This window comes from Taudactylus pleione, unplaced genomic scaffold (assembly GCF_031769625.1).
Source record: "Taudactylus pleione unplaced genomic scaffold, aTauple2 ptg000053l, whole genome shotgun sequence".
Classification (NCBI taxonomy): domain Eukaryota; kingdom Metazoa; phylum Chordata; class Amphibia; order Anura; family Myobatrachidae; genus Taudactylus; species Taudactylus pleione.
Window position 1 is genome coordinate 18071279 of NW_028284455.1, and position 22158 is coordinate 18093436.

The 22158-nt window shown below is 41.0% G+C and overlaps 1 protein-coding gene across 2 annotated transcripts in view; it reads left to right on the forward strand.

Moving 5' to 3' along the window:
- Window positions 1-17332, forward strand: part of UBE2E1 (ubiquitin conjugating enzyme E2 E1) — a 39740-nt gene extending 22408 nt beyond the window's left edge. For both annotated transcript variants that reach the window (XM_088463482.1, XM_088463477.1), the window contains 3 exons: window positions 11813-11945; window positions 13989-14136; window positions 16556-17332. In XM_088463482.1, coding sequence (XP_088319608.1) covers window positions 11813-11945; window positions 13989-14136; window positions 16556-16653 — 379 coding nt within the window. In that variant the 3' untranslated portion in view covers window positions 16654-17332. The remainder of the gene's footprint in view (window positions 1-11812; window positions 11946-13988; window positions 14137-16555) is intronic.
- The last annotated feature ends 4826 nt before the right edge of the window (window positions 17333-22158 follow it).

Here is a 22158-nt window from a genome sequence, read left to right on the forward strand (position 1 = left end):
AATTAGTACCTCCAGTCAATTTGATTAACCATATGTGCTTAGCCATGGATATCTTCAAAATCTGGCCTGTTATGGTGCTTTGAGGACTGATGTTTGGGGATCTCTCCCCCCCTCTCTCCCTTCCTCTCTCCCCCCTCTCCCTCTCCCTCCATTTTTATTTTCTTTTTAATATTAAATTTTTTTTATTTTTGTTTTTATATTATTTCTGCTTTAGTATTTATGGAAGTAGCAGATGAGCTAGGTTGGGTTGTATTTCCCAGCTCCTTATTAGTGCTACAATGTATAACTTACATGCTGTCTTTGTTTGTGCCTGCTGCAACCTTCGTCGGTTTGAGACACAAGTAAACCAACATAGTAATTAGTAGAATGTATGTATACTTTCCCCTGCTGATTGTTGCATTTTCATATATGGCTTTACTTGCACCCTTTTATATTAGGTGTTGAATTCCTCTGGTATTTAAATGCATCCACAAGCAGCGTTTTTAATGCCTTGTGTTAGTGACCTTTGCTCCAGGGACTCCTGCTGTAGTGTCATTACTGCATTTGCTATCATTGTTATTGCCACATTGAGTGCCAGGCTGAAAGCACAAAAGGCAATTGTGTGAAGATCAACAGTAAATTAACAGCCATGTATTTCCCTGAAACGTGATTTCTAATGAAACCTAAAAGGCCACTAGAAAGAGCAATCCTGTGTAGTCTCTCTTCAGGACTGATCTCAAACGGCAAAACCAAGTCCTGTGTTTAGAAACTGTTAATGAAACATGCATGCTTAATGGTATTGCATTTAAATTTGATTATGGTATTTGTTGGACTCTGTTCTGAACAGTTTTCCAGTCGACCACATATAATCTACTTCTAGGTTGTAATTTGTGTGTGGTATATTTTGTCGACATGCAGGCAATGTCTGCATTGACCAGGTCGATATTTATCATGTCGACACTGATGAAATGTTGGCATAATTAGAATTTCAACAAAACGTTCCAGGCGGTCTATCAGTGACTTATAAGCTACATTGGTTTTGGCGGCTGCAGCGATGTCTTTCAGCGGTGAGGATGCCTAAAGGCGGGTATCCACTACAAGATCTGAAAACGACTGCACGATTACAACATTGTAATCATTCAGTCGTTTGTCAGTCATCAGTGCAGGGTCATCAATCATCTGGAAACATGCTGAACCTGACTATATCGTCAGGTTGACCAGCATGTTGGAAAGATGATAGACATCTAAACGACCAGCGGGCATGCACATCGCTGGTCGTTTTAGACACTTTTGCAAACGACTGAACGATTGTTATCGTTCAACTAAATCATGTGGTGGATACCCCCCTTAACCCCTAACCCTTCCCCTAGTGTCTAACCCTAACCATCTGCTGCTGGTCCGTGTAGAATGTCAGCATTTCACATTTATTTCGACATGGTTGATGTCGACATTTTAACAATGTCGAAATCGTTACTGCTGTAATTGTGATGCCAACTTTATGAATGTTAACATTGTAAAATGTTGACATTTTGACTACATTGCTGTAATTTTACTCTTCAGTCCTCAGAATGGCTCAGTTATGAACATAGAAATGCATTGGTTGAATGTTCATTGGCTGAGACGAGCCTCCACCTCTCAGCGCTTCCCACTACCTATTGCAGGGCTTGACAAATCCCAGGGGCCAGGTCGCCATGGCTACCAGATTTTGCTGCTTGGCTACCAGATTTTGCAGTGAGGGAGGAAGCAGATCCTCATCAGCCCCCGCGGAGATTCGTGCCTATAGTATTGCGGTGTTCATTTCATGCACAGGAATGCATGTGCTGAGTGTCGTGTGCGGTGACTGCTGTGCCTGTGTCCGTCCTGGCCTGCGCTGACTCCTGATCCCTGCTGTCTGTCTCAGTCTACGCTGATCCTCATGTATGTCACGGCTGTCTACTGTCGCCTATCACTGGCTGCATAGAGCTCCCCAGTAATAGGGTCTATGCGTAGCCAGGGCTGCGGAGCGGCTTCAGAGGGATAGTGGTGTGACCATGAGGGGAGGGGGGGTTATGTTGTACTTTCTGGCACCATTGGTTTATATGAAATGTGATCCGTTATTACTGGAGGGTGGGGGGTGGAGCAGGAGAGCTGTGCAGAGCAGTGAGGGGGCCTCCATGTTACTATACCCATTCAACTGCGACCATTTTGATGACTAGTATAGTGTGTATAACAGTTGCATAACACACAGAGCTGTGCTCTTCAATCACTCCTGTAATTTTTTGGGGGGACAGTGATCTGGCTCCTACACTTTCATCCTGGCTCCTAGATTTTAGAAAAATTTGTCAAGCCCTGACGTATTGACTTCAATGGTAGGAACCACTTGGTTACTAAAGTGCATCCCCACCATTGAAGTTAAAGTGCGGTGCTGGTTGTGCTTTTGGGGGAGACCCCACTTTAACAATTTTATAGCTTTTTTACACAGAAGCCTTCACGGATCTCGCTGATCTATGAAGGCTTCTGTCTGACTCGCACCCTGCAATGAAAGTCGCATTGCAGGTTGCGAGTTTACTGTAGAGTATATCTCACATGCCAGTCTAATTCGCACTCTATAACATTTTGCAGGACAAATTCACACCTTCAAAATGTGCGAGTTTGTACTTCAGAAAAACTTGCACCCAAATACACCCTGCCTCATAGTCTATTTTAATAATAAAAGTAAAAAGAACAGTACATGAAATTGACTGTTACTTTTTCTTCACTTAATTGCAATGTAGGAGCGATGTGCCGTTGGGACGGCTTGTGAACTCTGGCAACTGCACCCTACAAAGCCTGTACGTCACCTCTACATTAACATTATTAGGCGACCATAAATTCAGGTGATGTGGGCACTGCACACATCGTCTGTATCTAGCCCTGACACATGCAGTCTTGCGTCATATTTAACTGAATTGCCCCTGAAGTGTTGGCATACGTATCTTAGGGAAGGCACGAGATTCTAAGGGGTATATTTAGTACAGTTTGGGTTTTTAGAAATGGAGATGTTGCCCATAGCAACTAATTAGATTCTACTTAACATTTAACTAGAACCTTCTAGAAGATAATAGCTAGAATCTGATTGGTTGCTATGGGCAACATCTCCACTTCTAAAGCTCTCACTTTAGTAAATATACCCCTAAGTCTTACGCAACTCGGACGTTTCTCACAGACAGCTGAATGGGCGTTGCTAAATGGCAACGGAGCATTTGCACATAAGAGAAATGTCCTGTGACCCTGTTCACAGTGCACTCCATATTCAGTCCGCATCTTCTGCACCTACTACTAGGTACTCAAACCACGAACTGTCAGGGATACGTCAGAACTGGAGTTAATAAACAGTAATCTGGAATCCATGCTGTATGTTCTCTATTTATCTTTAATGTTGCACGTTTGTGTCCGCTATTAAGATGAGTGTACTTTTTTTTTTTTTTTTTTGAGGTTTTCTATTGGAAATGTATTTCTTTGGATAAGACCCTCAACGTATGGTACAGATTTTTTGTTTTTAATCATAATTTGGCCACTAGGGACACTGTTCCACTGACATCTACAGCAGATTATTCGATTCTGCAGTACCTCTGCTACAAACATAACATTAATAACACAGGTCTGCGAAATTTAAGGTATTGAAAGCTTTTTTTAATAATACTTTTATATTCTTAATTATACTCCTGTGAAAACAAGAAATAGTATATTTAAAAAAAAAAATTACTGCATCACATTTACCTATAAGGGGGTTACATTCAATTTTAAGAAAAAACAAGATGTTTAATTGTTTTGACATATTTACTGGGAAATACGAAGAAGTGCAGATGATATCACTGTTTTTGTCTTAATTACATAATAAAACAATAAAATCAAACAATAGAAACAAAACCATAATTATTGAAAAATCGTTAATATCTTGGATTTTTTTTGTCTTAAGACTTCGTTTTATCGCTTTTCGTTTATAAGCTTTTTCTATGTCGTCTCTGTGTATCATCCAGCAGTAGTCAGCCATCATGCTGATGTCCCAATGACCCTGGTATCTTCTTTCTACATCTTTAACGTCTTGGTGGAACCGTTCACCCTGTTCTTCAGTGTAGTCACCGAGATTATTCGGGAAATGCTCAATATGGGAATTTTAAAAATTTACCTTTTAAACTCCTATTGCAGCCAAGGTTTCTGTAACTATTAAGAATTTCCCTGACAATTTCTTTGTAGTTTGGACCCCTGATATTGCCTAAAAATGTTGAAATCACTTGTAATGTATATGTACTGTGTGTGTGTGTGTGTGTGTGTGTGTGTGTGTGTGTGTGTGTGTGTGTGTGGTGGTAGGCAGGGGTTAAAATGAGCCGGCACAGGGCAAAACTGTGTTGCAACGGTTTTATTTGGTTCCACCTTCGCCAGCTCACCTTATAGTTGGTGTGTGCGCGTGCGTGCAATGTTCCTTTAGACAGTATGGTGTTTAGGCCCTTTGTAAATTTCAGCTCCAGGACCATGCGGACCTTAATCTGGCACTGGTCGGGGGGGAAGTTTTATGACGAGAACTGAATTGCCACGTTCTATACTACCGACTGAATTCATTTAAGACAATGTTTTATAATAAATGTAGGCAGAATACATTTATTACTTTTTAAAGAATATGAAAAAAATGATTTCTTCATAAATATAAGTTTTGCAGAAAAATGTTATGTGATATGCAAAATCAGTATCACATAAATTCATTAAGAAAAGCTTTTTCATCGCAGACCTGTGTAATTATTAACAAATGACAATATGCAGAGAATTGTAGTATTATGCCTCTTTGTTATGAAGTGAAATTGCCCATATCTATGAGTAGGGATTGTTTGCCCTGTTGTATTCCAGTTCTAAGATTCCTAGGGTTTATTCATATATATCTACTGTTAATGCGCATTTCATATGCAAATGAATGCCTGAAACGACATTTAAATAAATATGTATTAGTTAATTTGTATTAAGTATGCAGATTATAAATTGGCCTTGCTGGCTTTCCCCATCAGCAGCTACAATTGTATTTTGGCTACCTTTTATGTATCAATTGTTCTCCCGCACCTCTTACTCACATGGGCAGTAATTTGTATTCCGATCCCCTCAGTGTACAGCATTGTGTAAAGATGTGCTTTATAAATAACTGATAATGATGATGCATTACGTCACACTGCTAGGATAATAGATTGTATTGATAAAAATCTTAACACAAAAATACATTATAAATAGTGCCTGAAGCAATGGTTTAATCCAATTTTCCCAGCACATGTGTGAACCAGTCAGCCAGTGGTGTTTTAGTCATTTGTTAGCTAAAACTGTTTTTACTGCCTCTTATCTATAGCTTCATTTAATCTTGTAAACCATTGGCCATTAACCAGGGATTTGGAATGAACATGAAATGGATTTTACAAAGTAAATAGTGGTTTACCAGGTGCTTGTCTTAAGACTGTACTCTTAAGGTGGGTACACACTATAGCGATATATCTGCAGATGATGGTCGTTCATGCACACTGAACGATCATCATCTGCATGCTGCAGCGGGTCGGGTCGGCCTGGGGGCGGGTAGGGGATGTGGCCTAATCGCGGAACTCGTGGCAACGCCCCCTTCTGGGAAAAATTTTTTTGTGGCGCTGGGGAGGGGGGTGCTGTGTGCCCCTCAGCCTGGCGCACAGGCCAATGGGGCGTGATCGCTCCCCCCCCCCCCCCCTTTTGGCATAGGAGACTCTCCGGCGTGTGCTGGGCTGCTGTGACCTAAGAGGGAAGGGGAGCAGTGCCCCCCCGCCTCTCGGCTTCCCTGTGTACGGGCGATTGGCTGATCGCCCGCACACACTTGCTGATGGACAAATATGTCTGCAGACATATCTGTTCATCAGCTGTGCAGCACAGCCAATGCGATATGTCTGTGAACGATGTGGTTCATAGACGTATCATCTGTACACACTGGCCGACGAATCAATTGATTGGCCAATATATCGGCCAGTGTGTACCCAGCATTAGATTCATTTATAAATTGTACATTATTTTTAACCCATTAGTAGCCGGGCAGCTTGCATCTGTCTAATGCTATACCAGAGAATAAAGATGATTCACTACTTTAATTACCAAAGTGCATATTTTTTGTTAAGTTAAAGACATTAGAAAAGAGCTGCACATTGACAGAAGTATTACATAGCTAATACCTGACTAGTATATTATTGCAGATCTGGTACCAGGTACATAGGTTGAAAGAGGAGCAGAATTTTTGTTCTTATTAACTTATACATATTTTATGTTTTGTTAAAGTATATATTCTACTTTTTGTGTCCAAATAAAAGCAAATACAATGCTTCAAATAAATGATATCCTGGAGTTGAGAATGCATTTGTGGTAATTATTGTTACATGGAGCAAAAAAAAAACTTCTCAGCAGTTTGTTGCATCAGCGAAGTGTGCTAGAAGCACCAGAGCAGGGAGCAACATCCCAGGCAGGAAAGAGGAACTGCATGGGTTGTGACAGGTGCAGGGTTCTAGAATGAAGACTAATTATGGGGTTAAATAAATGGCCCTCACCGCCTCTTTCATCCCTTGATGCCCAGCCAATGTGGTCCTACATTGACCACCCATAGGCCTTTAAGATCCAATTAAAACCATTTATTTGTAAACTTTCTGCTTGTAGTCATGTAATGCTTATGGGGCATACACAATAGAACTGAACGATAATGATATCGTTCATATAGTCTAGTGTCTGTAGTCCGAACAACCAATGATGAGCGCTCCCGCGAGCTGTTAACGATATCCCCAGTTGGCTGTACATGCAGCCCAATCTGGGGATATCGTGAGCGACACCACGCTGCTGAATGCAACATGGCCCCGCTCCATCCCCCACCCACCGCCGTCGTTTGTCGCTGGTTGGCATCTGCAAGTGTGTATCCTCTTGCCAATGCCGGCACCCCCTGACGGGCACGCCGCTGACTGTCGCCGCATACACACATCGCCTAGTGTGAACGCGGTTTTACTCTCCTCTACTAGAAACTAAATGTGGTTTAGAGCTAATAAATTCGGGTACGTAGTACTGGCTTGCAGTAGCATTATATACGTAGGCAGATAAAAATGTTTTGGCTTCACAATTTCAAAAATTAAATATCTGAGACCTGGGTTTATTTTCAGTTTTGGAAAAGTGATGTCTCTTGTGTATTGCCATTTTCATCGTGTTTCTCACTAAGTTCTTCCACTTTGCTTTAGTTCAATAAACTTCACAAAATGGTTTTATCTCTGACTTGTTTCTAGGTTTACAAAAATAACAATCTAGCTGGAGATAGAAGGAGCAGTTTTGCACCTTGAGAAAATGAGTGACCCATTTTGTGTTGTAGGGATGGGGGGGATATTTTTTTTGTTTTTAAATGTGCAAACAATGCAGAATACATTGCACATTTATTAGTTTCAGTTCTAATTAAACATGCAATGCATTCTTCTATTTGGGATAGTTAGGACTTAAGGCCCCCATACATCACCAATTGTGCAATTTGCAATCGATTGAAAAAGGGAAAGATTTTTATACACAATCGATTACAGAATTGCCACAATCGATTGGGAAAGATTTTTTATACACAATAGATTGCAAATTGCACGATTGCTGCAATCAATTGCTGATGTATGGGGGCCTTTAGAAATAGACATTTAACACTTTTTCTTTGATGCATCAGCAATGTTTTACAATTTAAACAATCTTTCCACCTGTCCTGATTGGAAAAGACTGTCCCATAAATCAAAACTTTTTGTCAAGGAGAGCAGGTGTGTGTAGCATTGAAAGGGAGTGCTTGGGGAAGCCTGCCATACACCAGCTTATTCTGGCCGCTCCCCTGAGTATGGTATGTATAACCATTGGATACCGATGGTTAGTCAATGCCTTTTCGATGTCTTTTCGATGACGATCCCATGCAGCACTGCTTGTCGGGCACCGGATCACCCCATGTGTAAGGTCCGCCCGATATGACGGCCCTCGGATCGTCTGTCACATAGGTGGGTACATATCGTATCCACCTTAAAGAGCTCAATGTGGAGGTGTTGTATTGATAGGAGAGGGGTTTTAGAACTTGTAGATGTGAGTTAAGTTTTTTTTTTTTTTTTTTTTTTTAAATGTTTTACAAACTTGTATATATATAAAAAAAAAAAATCACTTTGTGGCATTTTTTCTCTACCCCAAAATATTGTAAAGACTTTAGTTTGCTGAAAAACACTTGCTGGCTATCATTTTTCCACCATTATATAAAATTGCAAAAAACAGCTATTTGACACCTTCTAAAAACCTCCAGTACTTTCCTTCTGGGCTCTAACAGAGGTCCTGCTGTCTTAGTTGCCACTTTTTTGTGGTCCAGGATGATTTTCCCCCTTTTTCATGCACTTCTCCTACGTCACATTTTGTAGAAAAGTCACACAACCTAGCTCTGCGTCTCAGAAATCTGCATTTCTAATCGGATCTTGCACTATAGGATTGACACCAAAGTGTCAGGACCCACCACACTGTCTCCATTATAAAACTCTGTAAAAGTTGTCATTTTTGTTTATGCACAAGAAGTGTGGGTTATGCACTGCAAGTAACAATCAGCAAGTTTATAGACTGAGTAGGATTATCTTTTTATTATTCCCAGAGTGGATAAGCACAAACAGTTCTTCCGGGATTAAGATTTAATTAAAAGCAAAAACCGGTTTATCTCAATTAATAAAACTTTAATTGATGCAATTTTGTTTAGAAAGCCGAGGGCTACTACATTAAGTAACAAATACAGATGTAACCATTTTGATAGTGCACAGGTTTTCAAACTCTGTCCGGACCCTAAACAGCGCATGTTTTCCAGGTCTTCTCACAGAATTACAAGTGACATAATTGGCTCCACCTGTAGATTTTTTAAAATGTGTCAGTGAGTAATAACTACACCTGTGCACCTGCCGGGTGACCTGCAAAATGTGACCTGTGTGGGGTCCTGAGGACCGAGTTTGAGAGAGCCACTGTGATAGTAGGTGAAGCAATCTATTTATTTTAAACTAATGCCTATTTAAAATATACACTACATGACCGAAGGTATGTGGACATCTCATTCCAAAACCTTGGGCATTAATATGGAGTTGGCACCCCATTTGCAGCTATAACCGCTTCTGGTAAAGGCGGGTATCCACTACCCGATTTAAAATGAGCAATTGAACGATAATGATATCGCAATCGTTCACAAATCGGCCATAAAAATGTCAAAAGCGATGTGCGCTCCCGCTGGTCGTTTTTGACATCTATCATTGCCTGAACATGCTGGTCAATCTGCCGATAACGACAGATTGCCCATGTGCAGGGATGATTGATGTGCCCACACTGAACGACTGAACGTTCAGTGTAGGCACAGCACAGACTGTCCCGACTGCACGATTACAAATACGAAGGAATTCGCATCCTTTCAGCATTTGTAAGGTTGGGCCCTGATGTTGAGCCATAAGGCCTAGCTCGCAGTCCTGTTCCAAATTTATTCTAAAACTGTTTGATGCGGTCTGGTCAATTTCTACCACATCAAACTTTGTAAACCATTTTTCAATGGATATTGCTTTGAGAATGATGGCATTGTAATTCTGAAACTGGAAAGGGCCTTCCCCCAACTGTGGTCACAAAGGGGGAAATTTTATTCCACACAATGTGCTAGTCTGGACTGGCACAACACTGGCATCCATTGCATCCATTTACATCACCAGTTTTGCTTTGTACCCCACAGAGGAGGGTGAACATGAAAACTTGCAATGTACCGGAACTATCTGTTATGTGTGCAGCCGAGCATTGTCAGTTACTAAACTTCACTGTCAGTTGTGAATCATCTTCCACCCAGGTGCTTCTTCAATGGTCCAAAGAGATGGAAATCACTCGGTGCCAGGTCAGGGCTGTAGGGAGGATGATCCAGTACCTCCCAATGGTAGCCAACCGCACAGTTGAGTGGTTACAGTGCTAAGTGAGGCCTGGCGCTATCGTGCAGCAATATGACAACTGTTCACAGCAATCCAGGTCATATTTGACAAATTGCCCTTCACTACCTGCTCAATGTGTCACAATAGCGGACACAGTATCTCCCTGGTGAGGAAATCAACAAGAAGAATGCCCTTGTGGTCCCAAAACATGGTTTCCAAGACCACCTTTGCTGATTGAGTTGTTTTGAATTTTTGTTTTGAAGGTGGGGCGATGCGTGTTTCCATGTACTTGGATGCTTGCTTTGTTTCCGGTGTCACATGATGCACCCATGTTTCAGCGCATGTAACACACTCCCTCATGGGACAGTGTTCAGTGCACGAGAGACAATCCCATCCTATTGGTTTTGTGACCGTCTGTGAGTTGCTTTGGAAACCAGTGTGAACTTTTTTTTTCTGTACTCCAATTGCTCATGAACAATGTTGTGCACAGTACCCACTGAGATATTCAGATCGTCAGCAATATCACTAACTCGAATGAGTCTGTCTGTATCAGACCAATGCGGCACAAATTGTCATCTGTGGTGGACGTACTTGGACGGCCGGATCGCTGCCCAATTTGACCGTCTGTTTTGCCGTTGTCAAAGGCAGTGCGCCAAACTTGTTTCCGTGACCTGACGTTCTCCCCGTGCACCTTGACAAGTTGGTGATGAATTTCAGCTGCTGATGTGCCCTTTAGACGCAGAAATCTAATCACACTACGCAATGACCATGTGTCCGCCAGCCCCGCCATCTTACAGCTGATGCAGGGACAGTATGACTGATATGAGGCGCAGTCTAATGGCCGTGAGGGGAAGCCGCGGTCTACCTGCTCTGGCCTGGCAAAAAAATGTAAATAGAAAAGGTAACCGCGCTCTAGTAATATGAATCGGCAGCACTGTGTGAAATTATAAAATTATGAATATAATATAGATCTGAGTGTAAATACGAGTACACAAGAATTACATGAATGTAAAACACCGGTATTAACACAATTAATATATTAAGTAGCACAATAAAAAATGGTATAATCAATCTTATCTATTAGGTAGTATCAGCTGGTTGCTAAATGTTCTTTGTGTTGAATTCACAAAGAAAGAGTTCTCATGAGGTAGATTCTGATGTTGTTAATTAAAAAAATATTTAATATGTACATTGATTTCCATAAAGTCTTGTATATTCCTGACCAATTAGCCACATCTGGCTAAATGGATTGTATTGAAGGAAGTTCACCAAATGGATCTATATAAAAAGACCAATCCCCCAGGGAAGGTATATATGTTGCCAGTACCCACTTTGTTCACAATAATGTGAAATGAAGCAGGCAGAGAAATGTATCTCTCATTCCGTTTTGCTTTCACTGATTTTATCTGTGTGCACCAGACATTCAAGTGTGCTCTGTCCTCGTTTGCGGGGATATAGTGTCACTCATCCGTTTCTTGTATATCAAGCCAGATAGGATGGACAAGATTGAGGGTGATTGATTTGAGAGCGCTGACAGCGCTATGATCAGAGCTCAGTATCCGCACGATGTTCCTAGCGCTGTCGGGGATGGGATCCTTTCGGTCACCCTGTCCCTGCATATGTTTTTGGGATAAATCCCACAAATCTTCATTTCTGATTGCTTGCTCATTTTTTTTTTTTTTTTAATTTTCACTTTAAGAATACTGAAGTTTATAAAAGCATCCCAGGAATTGGACTTCATGTACAGGTGTGTTTGCAGACTCCTGTACTGAAAACAGATTTATATAGCTTGTTTTTACACCTTTTGTCTTCTGTTCGTGTGTGTGTGTGTGTGTGTGTGTGTGTGTGTGTGTGTGTGTATTAGGGTTTATGTATATATTAATATATATTTTCTATATACTTTTAAATTCTAGTGCTGGTCCAAAAGGAGACAACATTTACGAATGGCGATCTACCATCCTGGGTCCCCCGGGCTCTGTTTACGAGGGAGGCGTGTTTTTCCTGGACATTACATTCACACCTGAATACCCTTTTAAGCCTCCAAAGGTAAGTGCAGTCTCCCTCCTGGGTTCTGCTTCCTGAGTAGGTCGCTGCAGCAACAAGTGGGTGTACAATTCTGTTTCCACATATACACTCTGTAATTGTAACCTCAATATACTATAACTCTGAATGAAGTCATCTAGCCATTTCTTGGGGAGAGTAGGTGAACTACAGTTAATATATCTTCATATCCGGACCTTACATGATCTCTTACACACGTTGCACATACCAGTAAACTGTTTGCATTGTGGGAAACTGTTCCTCATTTTAAGAAAGGAGAATGTATATTCTTCCCGTCATGATCTGATGTAGTTTATATCATCATAACAGAACAAATTTCACAACAAACCCTAGGTTCTTGTGAAGCAGTTAGTTGCATCCGATTGAACAAAGACACATTTCTGGGTGAAAAATCCGCCCCGGTGCGACTCACTCGGGCCATGTGTCACCACATGGCATATTGAGGCTGGGTTTATGAGGATACATCTGTATGTACTCATCTATAGGGTGAAATAGGAGAAGGTTGGTTAGACTTAGATTTAGGGATAATCCTACAAATGTATTGGGTGATTTTCAGGCAGGTTCACCAAATAAAACTGCCTACATGACTGCACTGCCTCCAGCATTGATCACAAGAATTGGGGTACATTTTGTGAGGGTGTTTTAAACATCTAGTGAATTCTTTGCTATGCCCTCTGGGGTTTGCCTAGTGATGAAAAGCACTAGGATACCCCTTTTCCCTCTCCAGTCTCCCCTGCTGTCACCCTTTCTTTACGGGTAACACCTATTCATTGATTATCTGCTATGTAAAGCAGCATACTTCCCGATCAGGACCAAGCCCTCAAACAGGTACTGTCCAGCTGAAATTAGGGCGATTGGTAGGTGTATTTTGTCTGAACCTCACTCACAGCTGCATAGTCAAGAAAATTCCCCCAATATGAAGACCCATGCATTTATAACACTAATTGCAGGGCCTCTATATCTTTGTTTTATTATGTAATCCTAGCCCCAAAGACTCCAGACCTATGCCCCCATGAGGTAGCCTGGGAATCCGATTATAGGCTTGTTCCTTGAAGTACAGTAGCAGCTTGTGGAAAAATCTGTGCTAGAATCTCTAAATTCATAGATGGATATTCTTTTGGTTTTAAGCAAAAGAAGATGGGTGCATGGGCCTACCTATGAGGTAGCAGTGTTATGTGCAACTGGGGATAAGTACGCAAGGTAGTTTATTTATGATGGGGATGTCCAGTAAATGTTAATTTTGAGTTTAGTGTTCCTTTTTATATGGGCGTATGTTTTATGAGATTATAGCTGTGTTAATTGATGTAGACCACAGCTCACACCATCACTAGAAGCAGATTGATTAGTATTAAAAACAAGAAAATTTATGGTAAAAAAATTGAAAATAAAAATATGAAACTTATTTGCAATCTCCAGCCCAGCTGGTGTATTATGGAGATAATCTTACTGAAAGATGTAAACACTTCAGTGTATGCAGCAATTTACAAGTTGCCAGGACCAAGGTCCAAAGTGGCACCTTTCAGCCACAAACAGTACAGAAACCTTTACTCCATTTAATTAAGTATACTTTTTTTTTTTTTAATACTTTTTCACAAATATTTGTGGCAGTTAATACACAACTAGCGCCATCTTATATTGGATAGCTTTCCATGCTGGTGATTCAAAATGTGTGGGATTTATTTTCTATACATCAAGCTGTAATTCTTAAGATTCACCACAAGAGGTCAGGAGATTAAAACAAATGTAGGGATCAATTTTACAACTGTTGTGTTTTTTTTTTTAAATATATATTATAAAAAAAAAAAAACACAATTTCAGCTAGCTCTATTCCTGAAGAGTATTTTTGCTGGAAGGTTTGAAGGTAAACATCATTATTTTGCAAAATGCTGGTAAACTTATTTTTGCATGTGATAAAAAATTAATTAAATATTATTTGCAGGGACTTACCTTCTACTTAGCTTACTTGCCAAATCAAGCATTTTACATTGAGTAAACAAGAGATGTAAACTTAAATCCCTCTCTGCTTAGGTGACCTTTCGGACAAGGATCTACCACTGCAACATTAACAGCCAAGGAGTAATCTGTCTCGATATCCTGAAAGATAACTGGAGCCCGGCACTAACCATTTCTAAAGTTCTCCTCTCCATCTGCTCCCTGCTTACAGATTGCAACCCTGGTAAGAGTCGTCTTACATCAGAAATCAGTGCTATACTAAGTATTTGTCCAGATTCCACAACATTAAATGTTTGCAGATGAGGAGAATTAAAGATTACGCAGAAGAATGTTAAAGTAAATTGCCTTTCCTGTTTCACACGACTGTGTGTGTTTAGTGCAATGCATTAAGTGTTAGAGTAGAAACACTACACTGTTATTAAGAAGCTCAAGGTTAATGTCAGTGGGTTTTTTCCTTTTCTCTATTTAATCTTCTCTTCAAGAATACTAAAGTTTATAGGTGTACCCCAGGTGTGTGTGTGTGTGTGTGTGTGTGTGTGTGTGTGTGTGTGTATATAGAAATCACAGGGGCTCTGCACTCACCATAATAACTAACAATAACAATATATATGCGATACTGTGTGCACATGTACAGTTCATACATACACATATACAACAAATGTGTAGGTATGTATGTGTATATATATATATATATATGTATGTATGTGTATATATGTATGTGTGTGTGTATATATATATATTTATTTATTTTACACCAACATACACAATCTTTCTATATATAATTATATTCGGCACTCACTTGCGTAATCCATGTAGCTTGCCGGGTGCCCTCTGTAGGAGTCGCCAATCGACTGGTCCATACACAGAAAAAATAGTAAGAGACAGCAGCACTCCGGTCTATGAAATAATGTTAATGAAACTTAGTTTTGTCAAGTAATACAGTACAAAAATGTTTTTTGCCAAAAGTCATGGGGGTGAATCCAATTAAATGCGAAGGGTGCAAGTTGCCGTTACAACGCTCCAAGCCCGAATTTGCTGAATTTTGCTCGGAGCCCTATGGGGCTGAGAGCATTTTAAGCGAATCTGGGCTGTCATGAAGTGCGGCCATTGCCGTAATGACTCGCACGCACATGATTATCTTGGCTGATTCGATTGACCCCATGGAATCGATGCATAGTATCATGTAGGACTCCCTCTGTCCTGGCATAGTGCAGGAGCTGGACATAGCATTGATTCCACAAGTGGACAGAAGACCACTGAAGGAGATGTTGACACATGCCGTCTGGATCTGATATTTGTAGGTGTAGGATCTTGGGTGCGAATTAACCTCTCCATCATGTCCCATAAATGTTTGATTGTGTTTATGTCGGGCTAATATGGTGGCCATACCATTAATCAAAACTCTCCAGAATGCTCCTTGAACCAATTCTGGACACCTTTGGACACAGTGCATTATCCTACTGGTATATTCCATAGGTGTGGGGGTACATGAAGTCCATGAAGAGCTGCAAATGGTCATCAATTAATGAAACCTAGCCGTTACTGGTCAATGACTTGTTCAGGCGTGCTAGCGGACCCAACCAATTCCACAGGAACACCCCACACCATTATGGAACTACCACTAGCCTGCATGTTGCCTTGCTGACAACTGGGGTCCATGGCCTCATGGGGTCAGCACCAAACCCGAACCCTACCATCCACCCGAAACAATTGGAACCATTACTCAAACAGCACCACATGTTGCCAGTCCTCCATGGTCCAGTTATCAACGTCACAAGCCCAGGTGAAGCTCTGTGTTTGGTTTTGTCATGTTAACATCGGCACTCTGGTGGGTCTTCTGCTCCAATATCCCATGGAAGCTAAAGAACGCTGCACTAACCTGCTGGATATGCGCCTGGTACCTCCTGTATTGAATGTGGATGTGATTTGAGCCAGTGTCACTTCTGTTACACGGACAATTCTAGCTAGACGCAGCTGTTCACGATTATTAAGCACCTGTGTTCGGCCACTGCACTGTCCACAGTGGATGGTAATGCCTTACATGAGTTTCCCTGCACATGTGATGCTGTAGATCGAGGAATGTTGAATGTCCGCACAACATCGGAAATAGAATGTCACATCTGTCGGGCACCCTATATCATGCCCCGTTCGAACTTTGATAATTCATGTCCCCTTGCCATGAGCAGTCTAGCCGGTATTTAAATTGACTCACAAGATGTCAGATTTCAACTGGTGCAGGTCTGGGCATTTCCAAGACATTGTAGTTCGGTGCCACCACCTACCAGTACCTTAACATACTGCTGTCCCATGATTTTTGGCACTTCAGTGGTGTGTGTGTGTGTTTGTGTTTGTGTATAATATATATATATATATAGTAAACATTTTGACTTTCTAGTGCTCATCCCAAAGAAGACATTTTAATAGGTTATGTAATGCATGTTTAGTTCTGGTTCAGACTAAAAAAAAAAAAACAATAATAATATAACTTAGAAACCTTATATATAATCTTTCTTCTCCAGGAAAAAATAAATAATTATATATAATATATAATCCATCACATTTTGTATATGTTCACACTCAGTCAGTGCTGTGGAAGTTCTGCTACATAATCTGCAGCAGTGACGCTATGTTCTCTCTTGCAGCTGACCCTCTTGTCGGAAGTATCGCCACCCAGTACATGACGAACAGAGCAGAGCATGACAGAATGGCCAGACAGTGGACCAAGAGATACGCTACATAGATACACTTCCACATGCCACCAGTTTGTTTGTGATGACAAGAGCTGCTTGTTCATTGAGCAATGGAGGGTGGGAATCTATAAAGAATAGGTTATTTCTATAACAGATTTTATTCAGTCTTTTATTTCCAGAGAATTTTGTTATTGTAACTTAAGGTATCTTTCTGCAGCAAGTGACTGGAAGAGTCATAACGTCATTGCAAAACAGACATTAAGCCTCTGAAAAAGTATCTAATGAGGAGTACAAAGAATGTAAAGTTGTTGTTCCCCTATTTTTGTTCTGGATGCGATATGTAAACTATTCAAGCAATTTAATTTTGTACATTTAAGCTGATTATACTGTAGACCTCTGTGTTACGTCTTTTGTTGATGGATTGAATGACTATTTTGTTGTGTATGAGCAATGAGCTGAGGTGTGTGCATGAGAATAACCACCATGAGGGGCCTGAGACCTGAGGAATTGCTTATCTGTATTATGAAAACATTTTACACTTTATATCATTTTTCTTCCTTTTTGTATGTCGGTGATTATTGACAAGAGGTGTTACCTGAACCTGTAGTGAAATACCTTAAGCTGTTTAAATGTAAAAGTGGATAAGAATTTACTCAGTGGATTGGTTATATGTTGTAGGCTGATTAAGTCTACATTTGTTACTGTGCTAATAAAAGTGGAGAAAGTGTATTGCTGACGTTTTTTTTCCTCTAAGTGCTACCGTCCATACCCCAGTGTGTAGTTAATAGGGTTCCTGCTTTTTCTTGCCATCAATATATATATATATATCTATATATCAGAGGCTGTTTATTGCTGAGCTGAAGTAATACAATATATAACTGTAGTGTTTATACAGTTCTCTGCTTGTCATATTACACTACTTGCGGTGTTATCCCAGGAACCATTATATTGGTGTGTGCAGTATTGTTGGTTCTCTCGCATTGCATTTCATCTAGACATAACAAGAGAAGACACTTATGTTTAAAGCACATCTTAGGGGTAGATATACTAGCAGTTGGGCTTACAAGATCACCGATTATCTGCAGCTTTGACAGATTGATTTCAAAGGGCAATAGAAATGAATGCTAAATCGGCATGGTGTAGCATTAATTACTATTGCCCTTTGGAACCCATTAGTAAAAGCTTCCTTTAGTCTCTGACAAACAACATCAGAATCACTTTACTGGCCAAGTATACAGCAGTATACCAGGAATTTAGCTCCGGTTTACTGCGCGCCAGAAACTCTCATAAAGGAACAGCTCACATGCCAATCACAAAACATACAATAATACATATGTAATAGACCATAAAAGAATTGAATCCTATTTTAAAACAATACTACTAGACTAGACAGACTCTTTCGTCAACTGTCCAACACACGAATGGCCTGCGGGAAAAAACTTATGTCTAGAGGTTTTTACAGGCAGCGCTCTATAGCAATTGCCTGACTGAAACATGGAACAACCTGGATGTGACTAATCCCTTACAATATTACTTGCCCGCTTCCTCAACAACTCCTGAACGGGAGGAAGACCTACCCCAATAATCCTTTCCGCTGTTCTCACAATCCTTTGAGCCTAAGCCTATCTCTTTCACTTGCTGAACCAAACCATACTATAACCGAAGAACATAAGCGACTCTATTATAGCAGAATATAAAAGAATCTGCAACTCTCAAAGGAGAATACATATTTTAAGTTGCCGCAAAAAATAACCTCTTTGCTGGGCTTTTTTGACAATGGCATCAATATTGGGCAACCACTTAAGGTCTAGTGAAATAGTAGACCCCAAAAACTTAAATGAGTCCACCATTGACACAACATTGCCAGCTATCTTAAGGGGGGATACAGGAGCTGAAGTCCACATCCATCTCTAAATTTTTAAGCGGATTTAACTCCAACTTGTTCATGCAGCACCACAGGACCAACTGGTTCACCTCTTTTGTATGCGGACTCGTCCCCCGTCTTTGATCAAACCAATGACAGTGGTGTCATCTGCAAATTTAAAAAATTTCACGGGTTGCTCACCAGCGATGTAGTTGTTGGCATACAAAGAGAAAAGCATGGGGGAAAGGACACATCCTTGGGGGGGGCCCTGTGCTGATCCTATGCACACTTGAAGTGACCTCCCCTGCTTTCACATACTGCTTATCTGTCAAGAATTCTACAATCCATTCTCTGTTAGATACTGGAACCCCCAAATTCAACAATTTGGAGTACAATATCCCTGGGACAATCGTATTGAACGCCGAACTGCAATCAATGAACAGGACCCTCGCATAGGTACCAGGCAGGTCAAGGTGTTCCAAAATAAGATGCAGCCCCATATTGACCGCTTCCTCAACTTACCAACTAGACCATAGATTCCCAACCTCGGTCCTCAAGGCACACTAACAGTCCTGGTTTTAGTAATATCCATGATTGTGCACAGATGGTTAAATCAAAATAACTGAGGTACTAATTAAGTCACTTGTGCTCAAGTATGGCTATCCCTAAAACCTGGACTGTTAGTGTGCCTTGAGGACTGTGGTTGGGAACCCCTGAACTAGACGTTCAAAGTTTTCATGGCCACAGATGTCAAAGTGATTGGTCTGTAGTAATTTAAACCCGAAATGGCAGGTTTCTTAGGTACAGGAACGATAGCGGAACACTTAAAACAGGAGGGAACCACACACAATTCCAAAGATCTATTAAAGATCTTTGTAAAAACGTGGGCCAGCTGCTCAGCACAGGATTTCAAGACAGATGGTGATACGCCGTTGAGACCGGGGTCTTCCTGGGCTTTAACCATCTGAATAGCTCAGCCACCTCTGCCTGAACTCTTAGTCTCCGATGGAGCAGTTGCCAAAGGATCAATAATAAAATTAGATTCAGGCCTTTCAAACCTACAGTAAAAAACATCCAACTCGTCGGCCAATTTCTGGCTCATAACAGCGTGGCTGGGTTGTTTCTTATAATTTAATAGCCTGCATGCCTCTCCACACAGGATCATTGGCTGAGAAATCATTTATCAGTAAAGCATTTCTTAGCAACCCTGATCTCCCTAGTCAGTGTTTCTGGCCTGCCTATACAAGGCCCTATCCCTGCTGCCATAAGCCGCCTCCTTGGCACGACGCAGTTACCTAAGCTTAGGACTAAACCACGGTTTATTGTTGCAAAAAATACGGAAAGCTTTTGATGGTTCACACAAGCTAATATATGATGTCACAATATCCGTTAAATCATCCAAATCAGTGGCTGCATCCTCAAGAACATCCCAGTCGGTATATTTCTCAATAGTAGTATTTATTATGGATGCTGATATACGAGGTTCCTAGCAAAGTTAGACAGATCCTACCAGACCATTGGTGGGCAACATACATTTGAGACTTCACCAGTTCCTTGATAGAAAAGCATCAGTTCATAATTGCATATGGAGTGACCAAAATGGAGTTTTCAAGGCCATTTTGATGTTCAGTGCTCTGTCAGTATTGCATCATATACAGATTGTGACAAAGTCTAGTATATGCCAACATGCTTTAGAATTCTAGCTAGTTAGCGATTACAAATGTTTATTTTGGATCAAGTATGTCTGGTCACATAACTAAACATTGTGTTACCTTCAATTAATCCAAAATACACACCATAAAACTTGTTATTCCAATATTCAGAATTGAGGCAACAGTGCCCACTACTGTCTTAATATTTATATATATTTCTAAAAATGACCTTTATACCTGTGAAAATTCTTATTCAGGAGTTTCTCTTCGAGAGCAGCCTATATCAGCTGTAATTTGTCCGTATAGAATCAGCCTTATTCCTGGAACAACACTGACTGCAGAAGTGCTAGGACGTTTCAACATAATCCAGTCTCTAGATGCTGAGAGAAGGGCTCCTGGATTTGCTGATGTGATAGCTACAATTGTCGATTAATTCAGTAGATACAGCAAAGTATTAATAAATGTAAACTTTATATTCAAGTTGTTAAGTATAATTTCTGGGAAGCCACCCATCTGGAATCTCTTACGTCTGAAACTTTTGGCGAGCCAGGTAGGAGATCCCGTTTGGACCCCCAGAAAGTCCTATATACTGTATTGCACAGGTTCTCAAACTGTCCTCGGGACCCCAAACGGTGCATGTTTTGCAGGTCTCCTGACAGAATCACAAGTGCAATTAGCTCCACCTGTGGATCTTTTAAAATGTGTCAGTGAGTAATAAACACAGCTGTGCACCTGCTGGGTGACCTGGAAAACGTGACCTGTGTGGGGTCCTGAGGACCAAGTTTGGGAACCACTGCTGTATTGTGTAACAACCTGTTTAAATGATTATTCAGTAAGAAAAAGAGGGCAAGTTTTCCTTCATGCCTGACTAGATCCAGACCCTGGGGCTGACATGATTATAACTGCCTGTAAATACATGCAACCAATCAGAACTGTAACACCTTTAGAAGATTTAAGTATGTATTCTGAAAATGAGAGTTGAGCTGTGGCTGCAATTCTAAATCTCGCTGCACAGGCTGTCTGGGAGCTGGTCTCACAGACAGTTCAGCGAGATTCTTTAAGGGAACAGAATGTTGTACCGAGGACTTGTGTACGGACACTGTACCAGTGAATTGCAGACTCAGTTTGAACAATATGTGGTAAACAGTGAACCGTAAGAAACAGCAAGGTAGAAAAATCATCAGTAATCAATGCACAAATATGTACATTGATTACTGCTCAGAATTGGGAACAACTGGACAGTGATTCTGAGGTAGAATATGAGGAAGATGTAATGGGGCAGCTGCGCCCTGTTAGGCACACTACTTGTACATCCACACAGGAGAGTAGACCGCAGCAGCAACAGGTCCTAGCAGATGGGATAGCTATGGACTCAAATATTCAACCTTCCATGTTACCAGCGGTAGGAAATGATGGGAGAACAGCTATAACAGGACCGGGAGGGGTACAACTGTTTGTGAGGAATTCTCTATATACACTCCCCCCAATTCTGTAAACTTACAAGGGACGAGTCAAGGAGTACGGGAGCAGGAAGCCACTGCTTCAGAGACTGAGCGGGCTTCCATGGCAATGGAAGATTGGAAACCGAGAGATCTAATTGACATGTCCTGCAGATTGAGACAGGGGGCTAATGAATCCCTTCTAGAATGGGTACTCAGACTGTGGGAGGAGGGAGAAGATTCCATTGAGTTAAATGCCAGGGAGATGGCCCAAATGGGAACTTTGTCAATAGATCACTTGGTGCGTTTGCATATGTATTGTAGTAGGGATGGTATATGGACTCTACTGATAGGAGTATGAGCAGCCGTATGAGAAGTGGTTAAAACTCCAATGTCTGATGCCTACCACCCCACAGAAGGTATTCGTAGATTGCGTTTACTGGGCTGGTGAGAGTTGTGGCCACGGATGGTACAGGCACTACCCTGACTCCCTGGGATGGTCCTGATTTGTGTGCGTTGGATGAAGAGATGTGTTTGTAAAATCAGCACCAACAAATATGAAAGCCCCGCTGTATTTAGCTGTGGGTGCCTCAGCTGATA